The following is a 26,216-nucleotide window of genomic DNA, read 5'->3' as shown; positions in this document are numbered from 1 at the left end:
TACAAATATGCAAATGCTAAGTTGTGTGTGTATATAAATTTGGAAATAATTGCTATAATTAAAATAGAAATACATCTCACAGGACCAGGTGAAGCATGTGCCTGCTTACTATTGATAGGCAACTTCGAACCCCCTTCCCGCTCTCCCTTCTTATAGCTCTTTATCTTTAAACTAGACAAACAGAGGACTCCTTCAAACTGAGGACTGTAAAGCAGGGCAGGCTAGGATTGTAGTTGGCCATACCCAGAACTGGATCTGGCGAAGATCTCCCCTTGGCCATGATTAAGTAACAATCACTCAAGCTGGAAGCTGGAGCTTGAGCTGAAGCTGAGCCTTCAGTGCAGCAGGTAGAAAATTTTGCTCTTGTGTCAGGCAAGGACAGAAGGCTTCCTAGTATTTATACTGTGCTTAGCCAATCAAGTGGCCAATGTTGCCGGCCAATCAAGTGACCTTGTTCTGCCAGCCAGTCACTGAGGCTAATGGTGTGCATGTGCAAGGAGATGGGTTTGGGGTCTAAGCGCACATGGTCCCTGATAGCTCACTAGGTGTTGGGGCTCAAGCAATCCTTTGGCCTGGAGTCATTTCTCAACAATGCTAAATGTGTAAGGCCTAGCTGTGGTTACCATGATTAGGGAAACCAATGTTCTAAAGTGCTAGGCCTGACCCCTGCCAGTGAAAATTATTTCCAGGGTTAGCCATAGAAATAAAGATCAAAGTGACATACAACTGTCTTTGTTGGCATTTCTTCCTGTCTAATACTGAACTGGTTTTCTACACTAGCCTCCAATGTTAAGTATACAAGACTTTCACTATAACATTGCCATGGGGGATAAAGCAACACCATTTTGTGCTCCCAGAGAATCTCAGCCAATGGCTGCTTTCATTTTTTAGAGGGAGTTCTGCCTGGCTTTCAGTCAACTCTTTTTCTGTTTCTATGGTGTGCGGCCTGGGTAATAAAGCAATGGATAAGGGTCTGTACATCACAACTCTGCTCCCACCCAAGAGGTCACACCCCCTCTGGATAAAAACAGTCACCACAGCCAGCATCATCACTTACCCTGCACTGTCCCCCAGGGATACTGCCGGGCTTTCATCATTTTGCTTCCTATCTTGATTTCCTCTGTGCTGCCAATCACAGCAAAGGGTAAATGGGCCTAAAAAACACAGCAAGCAAGAGAGACAGTTTTCAAACAATAATAAGTAACATTGTATATCTGGAAAAAAACTTTTATTGTTTTTAGAATTCATAACAATGGTTTTCTTGTTTTCAGAGTTTGTTGAAATGATGTTATTGTTTTTAGAACTTGTTTTTATTCTTTTACACTGCTGTGATGGCTAATTTGTTAGGTAACAACAACACCATATCTATACCACTTTCCTGAATGGTCAAAGCATTTTACAATAAACCTGAAAGGGTAAAGATAACCAACTGGTACACCACTGTGATCCTTCCTAGCCCTCCCCATGATGGTTTTGTAGAATTATGAATTAAAACACACACAGCCTATAACGTTTTACAGTTTATTATTTATATAGTGCCACTAATTCACACAGAGACTTTACAACATATGAGAGGAATAGGTCCCTTGCCCCAAGGAGAGTTCTCCACAGCAGAACCAACAGAGGAAGGAGAGGAAAGTGGAGACAGAGGTAAACTGGGGGGAAATGTATGGTTAATTCAATTACACGTACTTAGGCACAGTTACAGCGTATATGAAGAGGAAGGGGTTGTGCCAAGGGCACTGCAGAAAATACGAGTTTTTAGATTACCCTTTAATTTATAGGAAGTTTTACACTCAAAAAAAGGAGACCGTATGATCAGCTCATACTCCATATCTGTCATAAGAGATGGCAGACAACAGGAAAAATCATAGGAACACAGGAAACTGTCTTATATTGAGTCTGATTCATGGTCTATGTACCTCAGTATCATCTACACTGACTGGCAGTGGCTCTCCAGGAGCCAAGCCCTAACTGGAGGTGCGGGGATTGAACCTGGGACCTTCTGCACACAAGGAAGACACTCTACCACTGAGCTATGGCCTTTCCCCCAACAGAGTTGGATGCAGCCCCGAATGCTGTATTTATATAGTGCTTCCTAGGAGTTTTTCAAAACACTTCACACAAATCATTTTGTTGCAATCCTCATACCAACCCTACAAGGGAGGTCACTGTTATCCCTATTTTGGATGTGTGCGTGCTGAGACAGACCGGGTGGTGGTAGTGGTGGTCCTTAAAGTCACCAAGAATATCACTAACGTTGACAAGGGAGGAGGGTAACTCCATCAAGCCCCTCCTATGTGGATTCTAAGTGCCATCATTCAGCTGTCTGAGGGAAAAACTGTGTGGCAAAGGCTGACTTGTCCTCCTGGCCTGGATGTTGTCACCAGCTCCTAGATCTGGTTTGGTGTTTTTTTTGGGGGGGGGAAGTGCTTCAGGAGAGACATTGCCTTTTATCAAGAGCAGAGACAGCCAGAACCACCACAGACATCAGCTGTAACTTTAACAACTGTAACTTTTAAGAACTTGTGCTTGAGCTTGCGTTTCCCTCCTCTCAGTGTGAAGGAGGTGGGGCTATAACTTTATATAAGAGCTGTAACTTGCAGAACTTGTGCAGGAGTGGGCTTTTCCTTCTTCCAGTATAATTATATACTGCTTAATCACCAAAGTAGTGTCTAAGCGGTATACACAGAAATCACAAAAAGTGCATGGCAGACGCAAGATCTGAACCACCGCTTCCAGATGTCTTAGCTATTACGCAACACCAGCTCTCTGAAACACAACATTGCTTCTTACTTAGGCACCAGGTGCCTCTCTTCCATCAGAAGACTGGAGAAGAGCTTGCCAGGTGAAAAGCAGCCTTGCACCTTATGCGCTCAAGTTCCTGACCAGTAAAGTACAAGACATCCTTTGATGTGTTCTCTCTGGCTGGGTTTTTTTGGGATGTAGCAGCCCATCCCCACAAAGGAACAATGAATTTGTCCATGTATGGCAAAATTTGTATTTGCATTAAACAGAAACAGCCCTGAATGTTTTATAGATGACCTTTTGTTCTTTCCTTCTAAAATAATTTATATACACACAAGCACAACTCTGAGGATCAAATTTCTAGATTTGGGAAAAGAAAAACACCAGGCACAGAAATAGCATGGCTCCTGAAGTCATGAGAAACGGCACACAAATGTACGCCTCCACCCTACAGGAAATGAATGGGAAATGTTATTTCTTACAGCCCTGCAAAGCAAGAGCCAAAGATGGCTGCCAGAAAAGAAACTCATTTCAAAGGCGGGGGGGGGGGGAGAGAGAAAAAGATGAGGTCACGTTAGTGACAAAAAAAGAGTTCCCTTAAGAAAATATCCACAATGCTGAATTTTGTGCTTATGACAATAACACTGCAGATACAAATAACTATTATAATTACATTGTTTCTGTGCCATTTCAGTGAGACTCAGACGCACATAACAGGTGGGCAGGATTGCAAAGCACTTAATTCTTATTTCATTCATCCTCTCAGCCTACTCCCTCTGTATCAACATTTATAAAGGAAGAAGTCCACATGTGGAGGACGAGCATTCTAAATTGACAAGGGTGGCAACGGTGTGGAGAGACAGAGAGAGAGAGAGACTTCTACCATTGGTAAAAATAGCAAGAGGTGGAAACAGGCCCCAACCTTCCCATAGGTAATGTGGATATAAGTTACCCTTTCAAGCATCCAAAATCAGTGGCAGTTGAGGGTAGCATGCAGACGCTAGCCTTCCCCCACTAGTGCAAAGAAGCAAACACAAGAGAGAAGAGGGGTCTAGGCTCATGAGGGGCATGGGCATTCCAAGGCCAGTACCAACTGAGCCCCATAACTGCTCCAGCAGTAAAAGTGGGGATACCCCTTTGCCAACCAAAAGGATCATGAGGGGAGAGAGGATTGAGTCAATTTGAAGAACTAAAGGAAGGAAGAAATGTGTCAGCTTTAAATTGGCACACTAATCCCAAACCTCTGTGAATTTTCACAGGTTCCTGATTTGTTATTCCTGTTTCACAGATGCAGATCCAAGGCATTGACTTGTTACTCAGTGAGTTTCATGGCTGATGTGATATGTGAATTCAGGTCACAGTCCAAGCACACTATCCGCTAGATTATACTTATATACTTACCACATGCTCTCTACAGAATAGGATAAACAGACCTCTAGCATTTTATTTTTTAAGAAAGCAAGCTACTAGTCCTTATGGCTGAAAGTGTGCCAAAGTGGTTTTGGGTAGGTCTTGCAGTGAACAAGGGGCACTGCTTTTATACAGAACCTCATCAAAGATTTTTAGATAACAAGACATGCTGCGGCTGTACTCTGCTGGGGTTCCCTACCCCCAGCTGGGGAATAGCTCATCTGATTAAGGCAGTGTCCACATTCACACACAAGAGTAAGCCCCAAATCTTGGTTCAACAAGCCAGGATATGCACACACATGTTGGGCTTAACATTGCATTAAGAATATAGCCAGTGCCTATGAAAACAGAGTCAACAAATTTAACATACTGGATTCGAGAAAAATCTTATATGCACTAGATTAGTTTAGCTGGCAAAAGATTTGCATTTCGCTACCAGAACATCACTCTTGGCAGAGATCGTATGACTGCACTTTAATAAAATATAGCCCCCCTTTCAATGTAACCATTAACAATAGCAGCATTTATGTGGTGCCTTTCGAACATGCAAAGTGTTTAGTGTACATCATCAAGGCAATCCTATAAAAAGGCAGGCGAGTATTACTATCCCCATTTTGCACATGTAACAGACAGCAGACCATTTGCCCAGAATAAACCATAGCAGCTTTTCTTTTTGGCTTACATTCATAGTCCCATTTATTTCTGCCACGGACTCGTCGTCTGTAGGAAACTGATAGATTTGCACCCCATTGCTGACAAGCTCGCTTGTGATCTTAATTTTGAATTTTGTCAGCTCACTCTTGGAAATGGCATCAGATTTGGCGATAATAGGAATGATATTTACCTGTAAGAAAACCAAGAGATGAAAAGGGGGGGGCTTGAATGCTCAAAGTTGCACCACATTTCTCATTGATCATATGAAATTACTTCATACTGAACAACATAGCTCCATCTAACCCAGCGTTGTCTACCCTGAGAATAAGTAGCTCTCCATGATCCCAGGCATAGCAGCATAGGAAGGTGCCTTTTACCGAGTCAAACCCTTGGTCCACCTACACTGAATAGCAGCAGCTCTCTAGGGTTTCAGACAGGGTTCTCTCCCAAACCCACCCAGAGATGCCAGGGATGGAACCTGGGACCTAATGCATGCAAAGCAAATGCTCTACCACTGAGCTACAGCCCTTCCCCAAGATAGAGGAAATAAGGCAGAAGAGGAGGGAAACAATTCATTGTCGAGCAGAATCAAGAATAGAAACCAGGTGACATTTCCTCACTGGATGACAACTCCTACCTTGCTGTCGAGCTTCTTCATTGTTACCAAATCCAGGGATTTCAAAGAGTGGCCCGTGGGGGCAATGAAGTACAAGCAGGCATGGATTCGGGAATCATGGTAGTTATGCAACACCCGCTTGATTTTCAGTTCCTCTTGCAGATAAGCTTCAAACTGGGCATCAATGAATTCCACAATGGGCTTATAGCTTTATAAAAATGAAGGGGGAGGGGACAAGAAGAACGTTGCAAAAAGTGAAATTCTCCAACACTTCGTTAATGAAAGAAGCAAAAGTCTCTGTCTAATGCATAAAATCACATGGACCACACAAAGGCTTTCACAAACACTTAGCAATGCCTCTCCTTGCAATCCAATTTCTTACCAGTTTGCATCAAAACAACAAGCCTGCATATAGAGTCAACTAGGGCCATTCCAACAAGCAAACACATCTCCATTCCTGAAATATGAGAATCAGTTCAGACAATATGCTGGTGGCCAACTTGCAAATAATAATAATAATAATAATAATACTGCTTATGCTAGTGGTCTGCCCATGTGAGCAATGTAGAACCAAAGAAAAACTCACAGAAGATCACAGCTGGAAAAAGTTGGCAAGTTGCAAGCTTACAGAAGAGACGCTTCAGACCTTGCGCAAAGTTGTGTCTCCAACCCTGAACTGTTTCACAGAAACAAACCACTTCTGTGGGCAGCTGGAACTCATGAAGCTGCATTTGAGGGTCAGACTGACTGATTCATCTTGCCCAGCCTTCACCAACCTGGTGCCCATACTGGCTGGGGCTGATGGGAGCTGTAGCCCAAAACACCTGAAGGACAACAGAGTGGTAAAGGCCAATCTAGCTAATGTTGCCTGGCAGCAGCTTTCTAAGGTTCAAGAAGCAGAAGCGTCCCCAGCCCTGCTTATCTAACAGCCTTTTCACTGGAGATGCTAGCTGAACATGGCACCTTCTCCATGCAAAGCATGCACTCTACATCCTGAGATATAGCCACACCTCAGATCATCATGGAAGGGAACACAGCACAGTGGCAGAGCACATGCTTTGTGAGCAGAAGGTCCCAAGTTCAATCCATGCATCTCCACCTAAAAAGAACAGATAGCAAGTGATGGTGAAAGAACTCTGCCCAAGAACCTGCAGTGCCAGGCACAACCAATCTAGCTCAGTACTGAACTAGATGGACGAACAGTCTGACCTGATATAAGGCAGCTTCCTAGATCTTCCTCAAATTGGCTACCAAGCAGTATTCAGAACTGACAATCATAGACTGAAAACAGACGAGGAAAGAGGAAATCCTGCTCTCCATTTAATAAGGAATAAGCCCTTCCTTACCTGTCCTCTTTGTTAATCTGGTCCCCAAAGCCCACTGTGCTAACAATGGTCAATTTCAGATGGACGTTGCTCTCCTGGAGATCGTAAGTACTGGATTTCAGCTGAACTCCTGGCTGCGAATGAGAGGCTGGCTCGCCTTCGAACTTGGTGTTGAAAAGGGTATCCATCAACATTGATTTCCCAAGTCCAGTTTCCCCTTTTGGGGAGGAAAAAAAGCAAAACATTTTACAAGATACTGAAAATGACTGCCTCGTTTTGTGTCTGTAGTTAGTTAACAGGGAGAAATGTTACTAACAGACTCCGAGCCAGAACCAGCCACATGGGGGATGAAAATTATTTCTATATTTTTTTATTTTATTACTGTTATAAATAAATACTTTGGGAAGGACTTCCACAATCTGGGTGCTGCATCCCTGCCAACCCTATACCTAACGGCAATGGGATGTGGATCAAGGCTTAATAAATATTACCAAAAAAATCAGTAGAGATATGAAGGTGCAAGCTGGCTAGTGACTTCTGCAGACTTATTTACAGAGGTGCAATAACTGTCATCAGAGCTAGGACAGTGGAACAACTCAGCGGAACCCCTGCAAGTTTGAAGCTGATGCTCAAAATGTAATAATATTCCTTTTATTTCTTTTAGAAGATTTTTTTCTTGCCACACTTCCATTTCAGAAGATTTAAAAAGTGCATTTGGAAACGGAAGCGTATTCTTCGCATCACTTGTAGGAGTAATTTAAATGTGCGGCTAAGGGGCTCCATCAAAACCTAGCAATATCAACCAAGCGAAATGTTACAACTCACTGCTGATTTGTCTCTAGCCTTTTTTCTTTTCCTTTTTCATAGTACATGAATGCACTGACATACATTTCCTGCATCACAGACCAGGAAGGCATTAGCCCTCAGGAGAAGAGGGAAGGCAGGGAAAACCAAACCATTACAAGAGCAAAAGCGATTAAGTCCAAATATCCAGCCAGTCTGAGCGACAGGATTGGAGGGGGGGTATAGGGCTGAAAAGGAATGGCTGGTTACATAGGGTGGCAAGTAGATTACAGAAGGATTTTAAGACTGTGGTAGAAAAGTTTGTTTTATTTCTTTAAACTGTTTCTATACCGATTAATATAAAACATATCTCTAAGCAGCATATTGCAAACTAGAACAATTTGTGGAATGCTCTGCCAATTGAGATATAGCAGGCACCTTCTGTTCTAACTTTTAAACGCCTGCTGAAGACTTTTCTTTGTCATCAGGCTTATGCAGGCAATGAAGAAGATTTCTTTCTGCAATAGTTAGTTAATGATTTCTGATTTAAAATTTTTATATGGTTTTATTGTGCATTTATGTAGTAAACCGCTTTGATTTTTTTAATTATGAATAGCAATATATAAATATTTTTATAAATAATTTATAAAATAAAATTGTTACAAAAAATACACACTAAATGCATTAATACAAATTCCTAATAAATACATGCTGATATCCTTCTTCTGACACACGGACCCCACTGAACACCTCTCAGCCTCTTGGCTTTTACCCAGGGCACAAACTCACAGGTCACCCCCAATCTCACAACAAAGAGGGTTCCTGGAATCACCCTCCTCTCTCTCTCTAGCCTAGCTTTTATGGGCAGGCACAAAGGCTGACAGAGCTTCCTCAGGTTGCCTGCCCTATCCCAGGTCACATCCACTCCATACATTTAAAGCACATTCCTTCTTCCAAAGAATCCTGGGAACTGTAGTTTTGTTAAGTGTGCTGGGGAATTAGCTATGTGGGAGGTAAACTACAGTTCCCACGATTATTTGGGGAGAAGTCACATGCTTTAAATGCATGGTATGGATGGGACCCTAGACTGTGACAATGGGTGGAAATGGACATAGTACTCAAAAAGCTGTCACAGCAGGTTCATTACCTGCTGGGTTAATCCAGCTTCATAATTTTTGCTAAAGACACCGCGAAGAACACATTGAATCTGGATCTGTGAGTCTGTTCCATGTCAAGAAGGTATTCTTTCCCCACCCAAAAATGCACCACACAAGCAGTCCACATGTTTTTTAAAGCAGCAAATATTTAGTTATACATATATACAACACTAGCCAGTAGGTGTGTCCACCATAATTGACCATGCTGAAGATCCAAACAATCTTTTTTTCCTTCAGTGCTTGCCCCAGGAAACCCCCACCCCTCCCCCAAAAGTACATGCACAGATGTCTGTCAAACCCCCACAATTCTCAAAACATTATACCTGTCTTCATGTGAAGAAATGTAAAACACAAGTTGGTAGCAGAAAGCAAGTACCTCAAGGGATTCCCAAAAGACTGGCATATACATATATTAAGGAGGAAGTAATAATCCAGCTTTGATAATCCCATGGTGCTCCAAAGGAATTGTTCCCCCAAAATTGCAGCATGCAGTGTACATTAGAAGTCATGAAGAGGCAGCATCAACATTGAACAGATGCCAGAAAGTCGGAAGAATCAGGAAGGAGGCACAGTTCTATACATAAATGGTTGTAATATTGCTTGCCTTGAAAAACTTTGTGTGTGTGTGTGCACGTCACATACAAAACAGGACAAAACAATCACGGCTGAAGGAGCCAAGATCAAGAGACTACAACAGGCACCATGTTGTGCTTTAAAGCTAGTCTTAGAAACAACACGCCATCACATAATTTACTCCTACAGGGAACCTGCTTAATCAAATGCTTTGACACAAGAGAGTTACGATCAGGGGGTCTAAAGATCTGAAAGGCAGCAATCATACTTTGCAACTAGCAACAAGGCCTCCAGTATGGGATTTAGTGGCTCGCTGAAACATGCCACCAGTCTTGTTTACATCAGATTAGGGGTCCATCCATCCTCCAGCATCCTCTCTCACCCTCCAAACAGCAACCAGTCCCACACAAAGCAATCACCATTGTTTCTTTCTCCCAGCATTTAAAATCCAGATGTAGACTGCTTGATTCAGCTTTCGAGTCATCATGACAGCAGGACTGTGGGTAGTTCTGGTTAAGCCAGGGGTAGGGATGTTTAACTCCAGCTCCCATAAGCTCCACTCAGTGTGGCGAATGTTCAGTTACGACTTATGGCAACCCTATGAATCAGCAACCTCCAATAGCATCTGTTGTAAACCACCCTGTTCAGATCTTGCAAGTTCAGGTCTGTGGCTTCCTTTATGGAGTCAATCCATCTATTAGCTAATATTGTTTTGTAAAAGTGTTTTACTTTGTCTACAATACCCCCAGTAAAAATTTCTGCAGGCACACATGGCCATCGCCCTCCCTGGTTGTGGGCTACCGATGCTGAGTGGCTACTGCCCCAAAATCACTACCAGGAAGCCAAAGTCCAGGTTGTAGCAGTAGCGTAGAAAGGCTTGGTATCAGGTTGGTCAGGACAGGGAACCTTTTTTCTGTTAAGGGCCACATTCCCTCAAGGGGTAATTTGTCGAGGGCTGCATGCCGGTGTTGGGTGGAGCTAGAGTCAAACCTGGGCAGGGCACCCACTTTTCTCTCTCTGCCACCCATTCCCCACATTTTTCTCTCCTTGCCATCCAGATGAAACTAGACTGAGGGCCTCATGCATTCCGGGGGTTGCAGGTTGCCTACCCTTGATGTAAGTCATGAGGATTCCTTGGTAAGCCCACTGAACTACTCAAAAGGAGGTACGAGAGTGGTGTGGGAAGCAGCAATATGTCCCAGGCAACCCCAGGCAATGTTTTGGCTTGGATACATCACTACTGCAATGTGATCAGGCCTATGAACTGGGCCCCAGGTCTTTACCACACAAGAGGAGCCTCACTGTGAAGTGGAGCTCTTCCTGAGGTAATGACCCACTCTCGCCACATGATGGCATGTTCAGTTCACCACAGCGAACCTACTCATAATTCCCTCAGGCAGTTAACAATTCTCAGCAAGTCTCTATACTAAAAAACGTACATTGGTTAGATGCCAGTTTCGACGATCATGGCTTCACGCAACAAAATCTGAGAAGTATACCTTCAGCAGGGGGTGTTGAGAATTCTCTGTAGAGATCCCTTACAGCCCAGCTCACTGAGCTATAGTTCATAAGGAACAGCAAGTGAGTATTCACAGCAGGTGAGTATTCAACCAAAATTTCCCTGTCTTACCACCTAGAACAGGGGTGCAGATTAAGTCAGGTAACTTCTGCAGATGCACCTTGGCAATCTATGTGGACAGCACCCTTTGCTTATTTTTCCTCTCTCATTTCAGAGAGGAAGGACACTGTTCGATGGCAAATCATGCACTCAACCTGTAACAGGCCCTGGCGCCTGCCATCTTTCCCTGCAAGCGTGGCTGCGACAGGTTTCTGTCCAAATGCTAGACAGCTGTGCTCTCCAGTCAAGAGACGACAATACCAGGCAAGATGGAACATTACTATAAGTGGCTTTCCTGTTTCCGTTCTAAGCAAAGCATTTTTCTTTTTGTAAAAGCACCTTGCATTAAAGGGCCAGAGCCTGCCAATTATTGTCGATTTGGAATCATAATTATCCAGCTGCAGCCCAGCTGAAGCCATGAAGCAGTCTCCATGCAGGGATGGAGGAAAAGCAGGAGGGTGCTGCCAGGGCTTTTGAAAGGCACCAGGTCACAGAAACCTTTGTAACCATACTCCCCACCCACCCCAGCCCCCATGTCAAATTATATTTACTTTTGGAGGAAAGCTCCCTGCAATTCCAATAGCCATAACATACACGATCGGTCAGGCCCAAAGCTTTGCCATTTGAGCACAGCAACACCAGAGTGAGTTTCTGGAGGGGATGAGCAGACTTAATATCTAAAATACATGCCGGGGGAGGGGGGGCTGCCATTCATCCAAGCTTGCAATTAACCAGCTATCTGATCAGTGACCTAGCACTGGGGTAGCATAGTGACTAAGAGAATTAACTCTGAATCAAGAAATCCCTAGTTCAAATGTCACCTCTTCAGATCACACTCTCAAGTACAAGTCATCAAATATACACAGTAATCAAGATAGCACATAAATGTGTGAACCTGCCTTCTGTTGCTCTAGAAATTCTCTTTCCTAATCTCAGACACCTGGGAAAGGCTAGTTGTAGTTTCCATTTCCTCACCAATGAGCACTCTGCATATGGTCAAAGGCTTTCTCCGTTTATATGATGGCATGTGTTTCAGGGCTAAAGCCCAAGCTTAATTCCACCTTGGATCTCTTTACGGCACCAGGAACCCAACAGCTGCCTAGATAGCATGGATGTCGGCATCCATATCAGGGGAGGCACCATATGCCTGAATATGCCAATCCTAAATTAGAATCCTTGCTGTTTAAGGAAAGTATACGCTGATCCAGAGGGCCTTTCCCTCCAACTACAGTGAAACTTGTCTTTTAAGGGCCAGATTTAATGCAGGGATGTTTGGCCAAAAGTAAATAGTTCATTTAAAAAAAACACATAATACTCCAAGTTGTGCTAAGAAACTATCATTATTAAAATGCACAATTCTATTTAAATACAGCAATCATGCGAATTTACCCAAAAAAATGTACCAAATCACAACAATTTAACCTACAAGAGCATAAAAGCAAAAGTGAAGTAGAATGTAGTACTTAAAACATGCCAGGGAAGAAAATAAATAAATAACAGACATCCCATACATTAAGATTATTTATTTATTTACTGAATTTATATCCCGCCCTTCCTCCCAGGAGCCCAGGGTGGCATTACATTATTAAAACCTGAGAAGCAAAACCAATTCCTACAATAAATTTATTGTGCACAACCAGAGGTAATGCAAAAAGTAAACTCAGCCAGAACTTATATGTTTCTTTTATAAGGAACCAAAAAGATTCCTCAAAGCAGTATCCTGGGGCATCAACTTGTAGGTAGATTTTCTCTAGGGAAGGTTCTCTGCTGTTTCAAACTGCACATAATAAGCAGATGACATTTCTGCAATCACGGAAGGAGACAATCTTCTCACCATCCAGTGTGACTTGAACTAGATTAGCTTTCCCCAACCTGATGCCGTTCAAGATGTTTTGGACTACAACTCCCATCAGCCCCAGTATCACATGGCCATGTTAGCTGGGGCTGATGAGAGTTGTAGTCCAAAACATCCAGAGGACAGCTGGACTAGATTATAAATCTATCCCAGGTTTGGTTTCCTTAGCCACAGGGGAGGTGGTAGGTCTAGAATAATAGAGCAGCATGAGTGCAGGGGGTTGGTCATTCTGTGAGCTATTTTCCAGCTGAACTCCACCCCACCCCCAACTATATACACTTAAAATGGTACCTTCAGGGAAAATGGCAGCAGGAAAATGGTATAGTACCATTTTGTAGCACCAATCCATATTCTTCCCCTGCTATTTCTGAAAGACAACAAATCTAGTAGACAATCACAGGGCAAATTTATTGTTTATTCTAGTCTTGGTGATGTACTAAAGAGGAGGAAACATACCCTCCAAACACCAGGTAAAGGTACAAAATTTGGCTCGCGTTGATTCTGTACTTGGCGAACCATCTCAGACGAATCTCCAGCTTTGCTCTACTATGACAATTATTATTATTTTACTTTGCTGCTGCTCTCTGCCTCACAAAGGACTCTGTTCCAATTAGTGCTAGAGACAGATGCAAATACCTCTTGGCATTTGCATGTTCACAGAGAGAGGGGGCATTGCTTCTTTGTCCCAGTGTTCTTTGGTGCAACCTGTGATCTAACACAGTGGGCAAAATCTGAGCTAGCCTGTTTGCAAAGAGATACCAGAAATGCCATTTTAAAAATGCAATATAAGACAGACTGGGCTTCCATCTCACGCTCCACCAACCTTCCCCCCCCCCATTTCTCTCCTCCTTTTTATCCTTTAACACTGAGCCTGAAGAAGAATTATGTGAAATTCATAAACTAGTTCACAACTTTTGTTATTCTTCATCTAGTTTTAATAAAGATATTGGGTGCCACTGCCCTGCCTGGATTATTGCCAAGGGAAGTTAACAGCTACTTAATGAGCTATGGATTTCCTGAAACAAAACCCAGAAGTTGGCCCCTCATCAGGAGGAGATGCAGACACCATCAGCTGTCTGGGAGGAAAGTGTATGGATTTATTGCTTTCAAATTTAAGAGTTTCCTGGAATTGAACATTGCAGACCAATCCCAGATCTCACTGAGACTCCATCCTGGATGGGTGCCCAGGCAACGCTTCCTGACAGAGAGGTCACTGAGTTTTGAACATGCAATCTTTCACAGCTTGCCAAGGCTAGGAAGTTCATGCCAGACCCCAATTTTTAAAAACAACAAGAAGAAAAAAGGACAGGGCTTTGTGTGTGTATCACACTGTGAGCTGATGAGCAAGCAGAAAGCATCTGAATCCTGCATTTGAAACATTTAAATTATTATCATTATCATTATTATTAATATTGATATTTATTAGTCGCTTTTTTCCAGAATGAAATTCAAAGCAACTTCCCAAACAAATCTCAAAAACAAATATAGAAAAAAGATCACATAGAAAAAACAAAACAATATATCAAGCAAAACTCAAAAAACAATACAATAGATAAATAAATCGCAATATACCATACAATTTAAATATAGTACAGCATACAATTAGGAGTCATCTTACAAGCCTAAGAAGATAAAAATAAACAGATAAAGGGACATCATCATGGACACTCTTACAATTACCATTGTAATTATAATTACAATTGTAAAACAATACAAAATAAAAACTTTAGAGATATAATTCTAAAGAAAAAAATATAATAAAATAATCTGTAAAAACAAACAAACAAGAAGTAACCACTGATTCCCCTGCCCAGGCCCCTGAAGAAAAAAAATCTACTATGTCTCCTACTGGATCTCCTACAAAACTTCATCATTCTGAGCAGAGGCTTGTTTTAGATGGGGCAAGGCCTTGGCCAGAAGCATAGTCCCTTTGTAGGCATAGGTGTGGAGTCTTCTACTTCAATACAGGTGTAAGCAGGTATAGGCTTCCAAAATCACTTTGGGGTAAAAGAGGCAGGACAGGTCTTCTCCCAGGCTGGCTTCTAAGTACCCATTGGTACAATCTGGAGTAGCTGACATTCAAACAACTACATCACACCAAGAAGTCAGTACATGGCCTTAGGCAAGTCTCCCTTGCTCTCCCTGACTGCAGTCTCCAGTCTGCAATACAGGTGCAATAAATATTGCCCTGCATTTCAGGGTTCCAGTAAGGATTATCAAGGTGCTCTATGACAATGCTTTTGAACATTTAAGTGCTAAATAAATGCTAAGCATTCATATAATTAAAATGCTGAGGTGTGTGGTTTCTCCCTGTTTATAGATGACTTGTAAGATCAAGTTAGTGTTTTGAGGGCCATGACAGTCCCTCATTGCTTTGAATACAAAAGTATCAGAATAAACAACCTTATATTTACCAAATCCCCTGAGGGGACACCACTGTAAGTCTATAGAAGAACTCCAGGCTAATGCAACCGTGGCTTGCTCTACTGTCCGCCAAAGGTAATAGCTGAAGCTCAGCTGACAATTCGCTTTAGCTTTCTTTCAAACTGAACAAGGGAACAGCACAGTAGAAACTGCACAAGGCAGTCATTTATGTGAATGATTCCTTGAACTGGAGGGCAGCAAGTTTCATTTACCAAAACTGTATTCAAGGTACCTATCTGATCTGGCATAGACAGAATGCTGAACCTTGGTTAGTGCAAACCGCGGTTTATTGCCTTAACCCTCGGTAAGATCCCAAATGGACAGTGAAACAACCCAAGGTTTGGCTTACTGAAGTAAGCCCTGCCCTGGAGGGTGTGTAGAGAATGACACCAGCAAGACCAGCCACTTTGTAAGTGGAGAGAATAGAGAGGCAGGAAAACTGTTGTAACCAGGGTATGTTCAGTGCAGATAGAATGCTTAATACAAACTATGGTTTGCAAACCTACAGCAAGTCAGTATCACACCCTGGTTTGCAACCAGTATTTAAACAGTTGAGGCATTAAGAGATAACTCTTAACCTTGGTCTGTTCTTTAATGCACTGAGCCTCAGAGAACATTCTGGTTTCTGCTAAATTGTCCAGATGTACATTTTTTGTTTTTAGCATCAAGTGCAGAGAGCATTTTCCACTATGACTTCTAGAAAACTGCTCCTTTAAGTGCTCTTGATATTATTTCAAAGGATTTTGTTGGTAATGTAATCAAAACAAAATGTCATCAAAAGAGCAGGCCTGTATCCAATGGGGGATTAAAGGGAGGAGGGAAGTGCAGAAGAGACATAATCTATGTTTTTCCAATTTCCATCAAAGGTAAATTGTGGCTTCCAAAAATAAAGCTTACTTAAATGCTTTTTGTACCACATTTAATAACTTTACAACACGTGATTTATTTTAAAAGTGGAAGCCATCAATAATAATGCATTGAAATTATTTCAGCAACTGCCTGAAGGAAGGGATGAGATAGTTGGGGTTTCTTTTTGTTGGTAGATGAGACTATAATAAACCCTGAAGAGAGATCTGAAGGATATCAAGTAGGGAATTCAGTCTATCCACCACCAGGTAGTTATGGTCAAAGAAAGGCACTACAGCGAAAATAGCCAGACCAACAAGGAAACCTGAACAACAGGGATGGGGAATCTGTGGCCCTTCAGATGCTGTTGAGACTTCAGCTTCCATCAGCTTCAGCCAGCATAGCTAATGATCAAGGATCGTGGGAGCAACATCTGGAGAGCCAACCATGTTGGAAAAACAATTGGCTAGAACAGGTCATGTGGAACTGCCTAACCTCACACCACTATAGAAAGTTTCCACATTCAACTTGCTCCCTAGCCTGAGGATCAGGAGATTTTTCTTCTGCTACATTAGCAAGACTCACATCCTCACTTCTGCCTTGTCTTGGCTCCCAAGGGCCATAGCTCAGTGGTAGAGCATGTGCTTTGCATTCAAAAGGTCCCAAGTTCAATCCTTGGCAACTCAAGATAGGGCTGGAAAGAGCCCTGTCTGAAACCCTGGAGAGCTGAGACGGTGTAATCAGACAACAGTAATATGGATGGCTCAAAATGAGTTAATGTACTTTCTATGCTCTCCATTCCTAAGCTGACAGAGGCTGGGTTGTACAGCTCTCCAGCAATCATGAAAGGCCACAGTTTGACGCATAGGAAGCTGCCTTATACAGAGTCAAGACGATTGATCTTTCGAGCTGAGTAATGCCCACGCCGACTGGCAGCCACTCTTTAGAGTTTCAGGCAGGGGACCTTCCCAGTCCTACCTGGAGATATAGAGGACTGAACCTAGGACCTTTTGCATGAAAAGTAGACGTCCTACCACTCAGCTGAAAAAACAGCAACACAGGAAACATCAGAAGCTGCTTTTTATTTATTTATATCCCACCTTTCCTCCAAGGAGTTCTATGTGGCGCATGTGGTTCTCCTCCCTCTCCATTTTATCCTCACAACAACCCTGTGAGGTAGGTTAGGTTGAGAGGCTGTGACTGGCCCAAGGTCACCTAGCAAGCTTCATGGCAGAGTGGGGATTTGAACCCTGGTCTCTCAGGTCCTAGTCCAGCACTTTGACCACTACATCATGGTGGCTCTTATACTGAGTCAGGCCAATGATCCATCTAGCCCAGTATTGTCTACATTGACTTCCAGTGGCTCACCAGATTCTCTCCCAGGACTGAACCTGGGACCTTCGGCATGCAAAGGCAAATGCTATACTACTGAGCTACAGCCCTTCCCCATAGAGATTAGTAGGGATATTTCATGCCCCTTAATTATTTAGGTTTGCAATCTGGGTGTGCTGCTGGGGTCCACTGGTTGAGTTTACAACAGGCCTGGGGAATGTGTGTCCCTTCAGATATTGTTGGAATACAAGTCCCATCATGCTGGACAGGACTAATGGGAGTTGGTGTCCATTAACAGCTGGAGGACCCCACAGCTTCTGCATTACTGGTCTACAATTTCTGAAATAGCTGCAGCAAGAGGCATTTTACAACAGCTTCGTTTGATCTGCAGACTGCAGCCTCTCCTAGATCAAAGGGCTCCATGCTTGCAAGCATCACCCAGGCCTTTACAGCCTCAAGGACTATCTACTGCAATGTGCTCTGTGTGGCTGGTTCAGAAGTGACAGCTGGTGCAGAAGTAGCAACTCACTTCCTGACAGAGGAGAAGCCGCAAAAAACAAGTTCACAGGCACATATCAAACCCAACCCAACGTGCTGGTTTCTAGTCCAAAAGCAATATATGGTCCAGCACACCTACGGTAGTAAGTGCTTCTCTCAGTATCAGCACTCGTGTCCACTGATATCATCAGAAGAGACCCTGCTTAAGATTCTGACAATTCAAGAGGCTGGATTAACAAATGGCTGAAGTGGGGCCCTTTTAGTTGTGGCCGCAACATTGCAGAACATGTTCCCCAAAGAGCATTGGAGTCAGCTCAAATCTATCTCAGAGGAAGCTCTACAATGCCTTCCTTTCTAAAAATTCCTTTATTGTTTTGTTCCCTAACGTTGGATGCTTACAATTGTTTTTCTTTCTAACTCAACTTATTACAAATTTTGGGTTGTAGTCCTGCTCAGAATAGACCCAATCAAATTAATGAACCTAAGTTAGTCAGGTCTATCAATTTCAGTGGGTCTGCTCTGACTAGGGGCTCATCCAGACGACTGCAAAATGTGTGACATGCCCGTTTTGTGTGTTCATTATTTTTCAGTCATCCAAATGACATCTCGTGCTGTTACGCATTTTTGCGGGTTAAATCCGCTCCTTGCAATACCAGCAAAAATGCGATTTGCTGTTTAAAATCGGGAATCATCCGCTGTGTCTTCAGGAGTTAGGATGTAATGCCGTGGACTTTACAGCTGATGGGCAGTTCCTGGGCGGTTCCCCATGCCCCTTCTCCTCATTCCAGCCAATCACATATCTGCACTTTGCGCATGTGCGAGAATAAGCCCGGGTAAATTGAACCAATCATCGCAATGGTGGGGTGTTGGGGGGGGTGTCTGCAACTACTGCGCAGATGCATTTAATTTTTTGCCAGCCTGCAAACTGGGCAGCCACTCTGGGTGAGATCTGCAATGCACAGCAAGCAGAAAGGGGGGATGGTCGGTTTCAGCCTGCCTCCAGAAAGCTTTGTCAATTTCATTCTACTTGCAGGGGCTTTTGCTTCAAATCAGAAAAGCATACATTCATTTAAGTGTAATATCACAAATACAAACAAGAAAAGGGCTTCTGGTCAGTTTCAAGTCTTCTCCCAAAAGCTTTGTCAATTTCATTCTGGGTGGGAAGGAAAGGGAAAAGGAGGGTGCCTGTGACAGTTTCTTGCTTTTTTGGAGAAATAAGTGCAATTGCCAGAGTGTGTATCTCCTTAAATATCAATAAAGGCAGAAAAGAATACATTCATTTAAGCATAATATCGCAAATACAAACAAGGCAGGCGTGAAACCGACCAGCAGCCTTTCCTTCCCAGGCGAGAACTCCTTTACAGCCATATTGTGCTTCGTTGCAAAGGGGGAGAGGAGCATACGTAATTTTTTTGCTGACCAATTGGTTGATAGGGGGAGGTTTTAGAGGCGGAGCTTGGAAAAAGCAAAAAGAATGTAGGGGTCTTACCACTGTGGGTGCGGGTGCAAAAACGTGTTTTTTTTAATTGGGAAAGAGCGAACTAAAAGGCAAAGTGAGGACTATCAGATGACAAACCGAATATGGAAACTGTGGATTATCCCGCTCCGTTTGGATAAGCCCTAGGACTAGAATTGAATACCACCCTTTAACTCTGCAGTCTCAAATAGCGAAGGACATGCTACCACTTCAGGGCTCTACCACCTCCTTTGGCTGCATGCAAAAAACCCATCCCATGGTTTATTTGGTCAGGGGACATCCCTAAGGACACCTTTGTTAAAAGAGAGAGAAGAACCTCAAAACAAAGGTGTTGGGGAGTTTGGGCAATGTTTTTAACATGGAATTTCACAGATTTCAGCAAAAAAACCTCAAATACCAGGAATGAGGACTCTCAGGCCCAGGGGCCAAATGTGGCCCTACAGTCCTCTCTTCCTAGCCCTTAGGACTCTCCACAGGCCACACAATCCTCCTGAACCCTGCTTGGAACCCTCTTTGACTGTTTTTGTCTGGCTGGAATATTGTCCTTGAACTTGGATCATGCTTCTTGCATGCATGGATGGAGGATAGAGAGGGGTGTGTGACTGCAAAGAAAAACAGTCTACTGTACAAAGGTAAAATTCACTTTTATTGCTCTGCCCCCTTTTGCCTCTGCCCCCCTTATTAGTGGCATGCGGCCCCCAGATGGTTGCCCAGAAAGGAATGTGGCCCTTGGACTGAAAACAGTTCACCACTCCTGCCATACACCGAAGGAAGGAAGATCAACTGAGCCAAAGCACTTTCCAAGCTGTTCTCTCTTCCTAAAAGTGGTGTAGAGGAGCAGGAATACGATGAAAGCGCATCTCCGGTACTTTCTCCATAGCAGGTACAATAGCATCATCTGCAAGAGCCAGATTTGCCAGTGTCGTACGTTTGCAGGGACTGGAATACAGGACATGCTGTATTCATTTACTTACCCTGCAAGAGATCTGTAGAACTGGCACTTTTACAATATGCCACACAATGTCCATTCCGCCCTTGCACAAACTTATCTTTCAGTGTGGCAGCACCTACACTTTGGAACTCCCTGCCCATTGATATCAGGTAGGCACCTTTGCTGTTCTCTTTTTGGTGCCTCCTAAATTTTTTTTGCTATAAGCGAGCCTACCTAGAGATCAGAGCTGAGAAAAGTTACTTTTTTGAACTACAACTCCTATCAGCCCAAGCCAGTGGTCCTGCTGGCTGGGGCTGATGGGAATTGTAGTTCAAAAAAGTAACTTTTCCAAGCTCTGCCAGAGATGTATATTTGACATGTATTTTAATAAGCAATTTTTTTATTATGTGTATTTTTAAAACCGCTGTTTTTGTTTTGAAAAAATTTGGGCTAACTTGTTTTTTTAAAATATTATTTTATCAGTAATTCTAATGTATATTTTATATTTTATGTAAACCGCTTAGAGGTTTTGACAATTAAATGGTATATATAGCCTGTTAAATAAAAAAATAAAATAAAATACCTGCTCTATTTTAATAGATATTAAGGGTCTGTTCTTTACAGTAAAGATAGATTAGAAAAACATAGTAGTCCTAAAGTCTGTTACAAAGTTCAAAACTGTATTTATTTATTTATTAAATGTATATCCCACCCTTCCTCCTAAAGGAACCCATGGTGGCAAACACACAAGCAATTAAACATTCAAAACATCTAAAAAAAATTCCAATACAGATGCAGACTGGGAGAGATCTCTACTTTAAAAGGATCTTGTTGCAAGAGGAAGGTCTTCAGGAAGCACAGAAAAAACAACAGAGACGGCACATGTCTAATATTAAATGGGAAGAAATCCCAAAGGGTACGTGCCGCAACACTAAAGGTCCAACTCCTGTATTGTGCGAAACGGACTTCTTGGCAAGATGGTATCCACAGGAGGCCCTCACTTGCAGAGCGGAATGATCGATTGGGTATATAAGGGGTGAGATTGTCTATAATGGGTGAGCCTCACCAGCATGTGAAATAGCAGGCCAATGCCTTAAGTCTGTTGTTCACATTTTTATCCCACCCCCCTTTGGGTATGGATCAGCCCTATTTATTCTTATCGTAACTCTATGAAGTAGGCTAGGCTCAAACAGCAATTGGCTCTAGGTCAGCTGGCGAACTCTACAGCTAATCAAGGGTGAGACATGTCTCCTTAGCTGAGGTCCATGGATCATCATAGCAGCCTATCTTTTTTTGAACCCTCTTTCGAGGCATGCTTCCTAAACTATGGGACTCTCTTTTCAGTACCCCTGTCATTGTCTATCAGTGTTACCTTAGAGCACCATCAGATAGCATCAGATAGCTCCATTTAGCAACACAGCAGGTTCCAACACAGGCAGTCAGCAAGTCAGGGCAACCTTTTAATGTGCACAGTTTATGCACGACATGCCCCTCACAGGACGTACATACGCACGCACGCACATACAAAATAAATAATAATAAATAAATCAAAATAAACACAGTACAAAAGACCAGCTCTCCCAACGTGCTGCAATTTTTATCAGAGTAGAGACCGGGGGGGGGGGCGGCGGGAGGATTTAACTACTCCCACCCAAAATGCTATTTTACTAATCTAAATCCCAACTCCCATTCCTATTATTATTACCTCACTGGAGGAAGAATAATGCAACGGTCTCTTGCATTTTCCCCAGGAGGACTAACAGCAGCTTTTGGGAGGGGGAAATTTCACTTAGGAAAACCACATGGGGGAGACGGTTAAATGGAAGGAAGCAAGGGGGGAAGTTTCCATTGGGCCTCAAGGAGGCAAAGGTCTGCCCCTACTTAAGAGGCCCTCTGTAGACCCAGGAGCATTAGACAACTATCATCTAGTCGCCCTGTTGGGGGCAAGCTGCTCGAGAAGTCAGCTTCAAGCATGTTCTGAGAAAACGGATAATTTAGACCACTGTTCTTCAACCTTGGGTCCCAAGATATTGCTGAACTACAACTCCCATCAATCCCAGCCAGGTTAGCCAATGGCCAAGGATAATGGGAGTTGTAGTCCATCAACATCTGGGGACCCAAGGTTGAAGAACAGTGATTTAGACCCATTTCAACCTGGCTTCAGGCCTGGGTATGGCACTGAGACTGCACTGGTCACCCTGATTGATGACCACTGTTAGGGAAGAAATAGGGGAGTGCAACCCTATTGATGCTCTGAAACATTTCAGCAGCTTTTGATACCATCAACGATGGCATCCTCCTGGAGCAGCTCAGAGAGTTGGGGGCACTCCACTGAAGTGGTTCTGCTCCTAACTCCAGGGTTATTTTCAGAGAGTAGCAATGAGGGGTTTCTGCTCATCCTCATGGGAATGCTCTTAACACCCATGCTCTTAGAAGTGACTGGGACATGTCTTCAGCAGATCTGGAGTTGGGTGTTATCAGTATGCAGATAACATGCAACTATTTCTCTGTTACATCTGAATCAGGTGTGGTGGGTCAAGGGCCTGGAGGCAGTACTGGGCTGGATGTGGGCCAATAAACTGATGCTTAATCCAGGCAACATGGAGGTACTGTGGATTCCCAGGTCCAGGAACTGGGTAACAGCCTGGCTTTACAGGGTTGTACCCCTGAAAAGGAGGTGCAGTTTGAGAGTGCTCCTCAATTTAGCTTTGTTGCTTCTGTGGCTAGAAGTGCCTATTCCCAACAATAACTGGTTCACCAGCTATGCCCATTCCTGGATGGAGAAAGCCTGGCTACAGTGACCCATGGTCTGGAAGCCTCCAGATCGGCAATCTCCTTCTGCAATGCACTCAACATAGGGGTGCCCTTGAATACTGTCCAGAAACTGCAATGAGTGCACAATGAAATGGCTGAAGTGCTAATGGACGCAGCTAGTTGAACCCATATAACACCAGTATTAAAGGGACTGCACCAGTTGCCAATCTACGTCTGAGCCCAATTCAAGGTTCTTCTGTCTACATATAAAGCCCTAAGCAACTTGGGTCCCAAATATCTCAAGGACATTGACCTGTCCATGAATAAAGATCTGCAGGAGAAGCCTTGCTGGTGTTCCAGCCATCTGGGAAAGTTCAGGAGGCAGCAGGGCCGGATCTTCTCAACAGCCTCTGCAATGACCTCCCCAATGATGTACTGTACATCTTAATCCAGGCCTTTGGGAAGGATTTTTTTTTTTTTTTAAAAATGCCTTTTATATCCTGTTTCTGTTTTTCTTACCTTGAAATGTTACGTGTTCACTGTCTAACTCATGGTTTGTATATAATGTATCTCCACCTGGGGACCATATGGTAAAGGGCAGGCTATAAATAATGTTAATAAATAATAGTAAATACTAAAACAGGCTTGAAAAAGCCTCTAGGAAACAAAGCTATACAGAAAGGTTTTTTCTTTTCCCTCCTTTTAGGCCATAAATTGCTAAATATGTATGTTTGGACAGACTGGCTACTATTTTTTTTTATAACTTATCTGCCTATTAATAAAATTGCATTTTTAAAAAGCATCAAAGATGGCATACAATTCATTGTTTAATGCATGATTCTCACAAACAACAGTTGTAGAGGTACACCTGTTTTTGAACTGTACCACTTCATTCGGTATATGAGGGATCATAAGAATGAATATGCCTATCCCCTATCTCCTACATATTTTGGAACATTTTTGTTTGCCTGTTCGCTATGCATTTGGACACCTCTTAAGAGATTGCAACCAAATTTTGCATGATGGCTCCCGGAGGAACAGGTTTTCATCTATGTTTGGATACAATTGGATACCATTTTGAATCAAGAAGGTAGACTGAACTTCTCAAAACTTCACTGATTTTAACCACTGATTTTCAGGGGTCCTTACAATTCCCAAGCGATGCCAGGTACGAGGCTGCTAGTACCCAATAAATAAATAAAGCCCCTGCACACAGAACATTAGATGTTAGGGAGAAAGAACGGTTCTAACCCAACCTTCAGTTCATTTTTTTATGCTCATGAAATTCTTTTTCCCCGTATGAAAGTATTCAGCTGTGCAATTTTCCCACCAGTAAACTGATGTGTTACAGTCCAGAAACAGTTCTCTATCTTCATCTACTGTATGAACTAGAACTAAAGACATTTTCAGGAGTTTTCTTCTCATGATTAGTAGCTGCATGGAGGTTGAGAGCAGAACTTTGCCATCTATCTTCACCCAACATTCCTGCCATCCACATGTTGGGGTGACACACCTGTAGAAGGCCATCTGCTCTATTCACGTAGGCTTCCGGTGTGATGTGGAACCCTGATCACAGAGACATCCAACACATGGAGAGCAGGCTTCCCTATGCAATTGAGCCTCTCTAATGAACAATTCCCAAGATTGAGAAGCAGGTTTGTGTCTATGCTTGGATAAACTTGGACGCCATCTTAATGCAAAATGGTGTCCAACTGTATCCAAACATAGACAAAAACCTGCTCCCTGATCTCAGGAACCATCTTGCAAAACTTGGTTAAGATCAGTGCAGTTTTGAAAGGTTCAATCCACCATCTTGATTCGAAATGGCATTCAACTGTATCCAAATGCAGATGAAAATCTGATCCTCGGGAACCATCATGCAAAAATTTGGTTACCCTTTGGCACAGCCCCACTCTCACCCTTCATGTGAATATTAATCATGTGAGGGGGATACCCAAATGAAGCTTAAATAGACATATGTTATTGGAGCAGGGAAACTCACAGAAACAGCAGCAGCACATCTAGCAGAACCTCTGGATGTCTCTTCTTTCTAGCAAGCATGGGCCTAAAAAAGCAAACTCTCTGGCTTATTTTCTATCAAATAGACTGGCGTGAACATCACCGCCCAAGTCAACAAATCCTACAGGGCTTCAGTGTCCAGCCTCTGCTTCTCCTGCTCATTTTGAACAAGCAAAACACTACACAGAGCTCATCCCACCTCTTAATCTTCAGACCACCCAAAGAGGCAGCGATTCTTGTTTATCTGCTGTAAAAAAATCTGGATCCGATGACAACATAGAATGTGTATTCTGGATAAGTCAAAGGATTACTTTGCTAGCCCAGTTTACCTACATGTGATGCTGAGCGCCATGAAGAGTCTCCATTCAGCAACGGAATTTTCCAAAAGTGGAAAGGGGGAGGGAGAAGAAAGTTGTACTCACCCACACACAGGATGTTGAAACAGAAACCATGGCCAACTGATTTATTAACCAGCTGGTCAGGCAGGCTGTCAAATCCTACATGTCCAGAAAGAGGGACGGTACGGCAGCCTTCACCCTAGTAAGTTTTTAAAGAAATAAATGTTAAAATTGGATACAAAAGAACATAACACTCTATTCTGGGTGCCCTTCTGAAAACTCCCCCTTCCAAATAAAATACAAGACTTCTTTATTTTGCCTTCTAAACCACAATTGGGTCTTTACACACTTTTCTAAATTTTGTTTCTGGACAGCTAGCTTCCGTGGTTGCTGTCTTTATGGGGGCCCGACACAAAGCAAACACAACCAGACTTAACATTCATGTGCCACAAAGGCTGTTTTGCACTATCAAAACTATGTCTACAACAGTGCCAGCAATGAATACAGAGTATTATAAGTGTTAGCATTTTTTAGCACAAGGCAATTTGAAATAAACGACACACCCAAGAGTTATTCTCTTTATAAAATGCAAGACGGGTGGAGTAAAAATATTTTTTTAAAGTCGTCTTGGGGCCAGAAGCAGGAGTAATAGTTTAAAATGGAAGCTGTGACTGTATTATGACACAATCTAAAGCTAGCTAACGTAAAGCAACATCTGGAAACTACCTACATGCTTGTTTGATCAGCTTGTAAGATAGGGCTCCACAACATACAGGATTTCCCCAAGTAGTTTGGCTACTGCTGTAGGAAGAAGTAATGTGGATTTTCCAGAAAAATTTTAACAGGAAATTTTGAATT

General features: G+C 42.9%; 1 protein-coding gene across 9 annotated transcripts in view; it reads right to left on the bottom strand.

Annotated features, from left to right (window-relative positions):
• LOC133371358 (septin-6) overlaps positions 1–26,216 on the bottom strand; it is an 84,470-nt gene that overhangs the window by 42,092 nt on the left and 16,162 nt on the right. For 7 of the 9 annotated variants that reach the window (XM_061598703.1, XM_061598699.1, XM_061598707.1 and 4 more), the window contains exons 2-6: positions 25,443–25,557; positions 6,775–6,970; positions 5,450–5,636; positions 4,841–5,002; positions 1,058–1,154 (exon numbers count right to left, since the gene is read on the bottom strand). In XM_061598703.1, the coding sequence (XP_061454687.1) occupies positions 1,058–1,154; positions 4,841–5,002; positions 5,450–5,636; positions 6,775–6,970; positions 25,443–25,557 (757 nt within the window). Of the gene's footprint in view, positions 1–1,057; positions 1,155–4,840; positions 5,003–5,449; positions 5,637–6,774; positions 6,971–25,353; positions 25,390–25,442; positions 25,558–26,216 lie in introns of those variants that run through there. The other 2 variants (XM_061598700.1, XM_061598701.1) reach the window with 2 other exon arrangements.

This window comes from Rhineura floridana, chromosome 16 (genome assembly GCF_030035675.1).
Source record: "Rhineura floridana isolate rRhiFlo1 chromosome 16, rRhiFlo1.hap2, whole genome shotgun sequence".
Lineage (NCBI taxonomy): Eukaryota > Metazoa > Chordata > Lepidosauria > Squamata > Rhineuridae > Rhineura > Rhineura floridana.
Note: the sequence above shows the minus strand (reverse complement) of the source record. Positions and strands in the feature narration are given on the sequence as shown.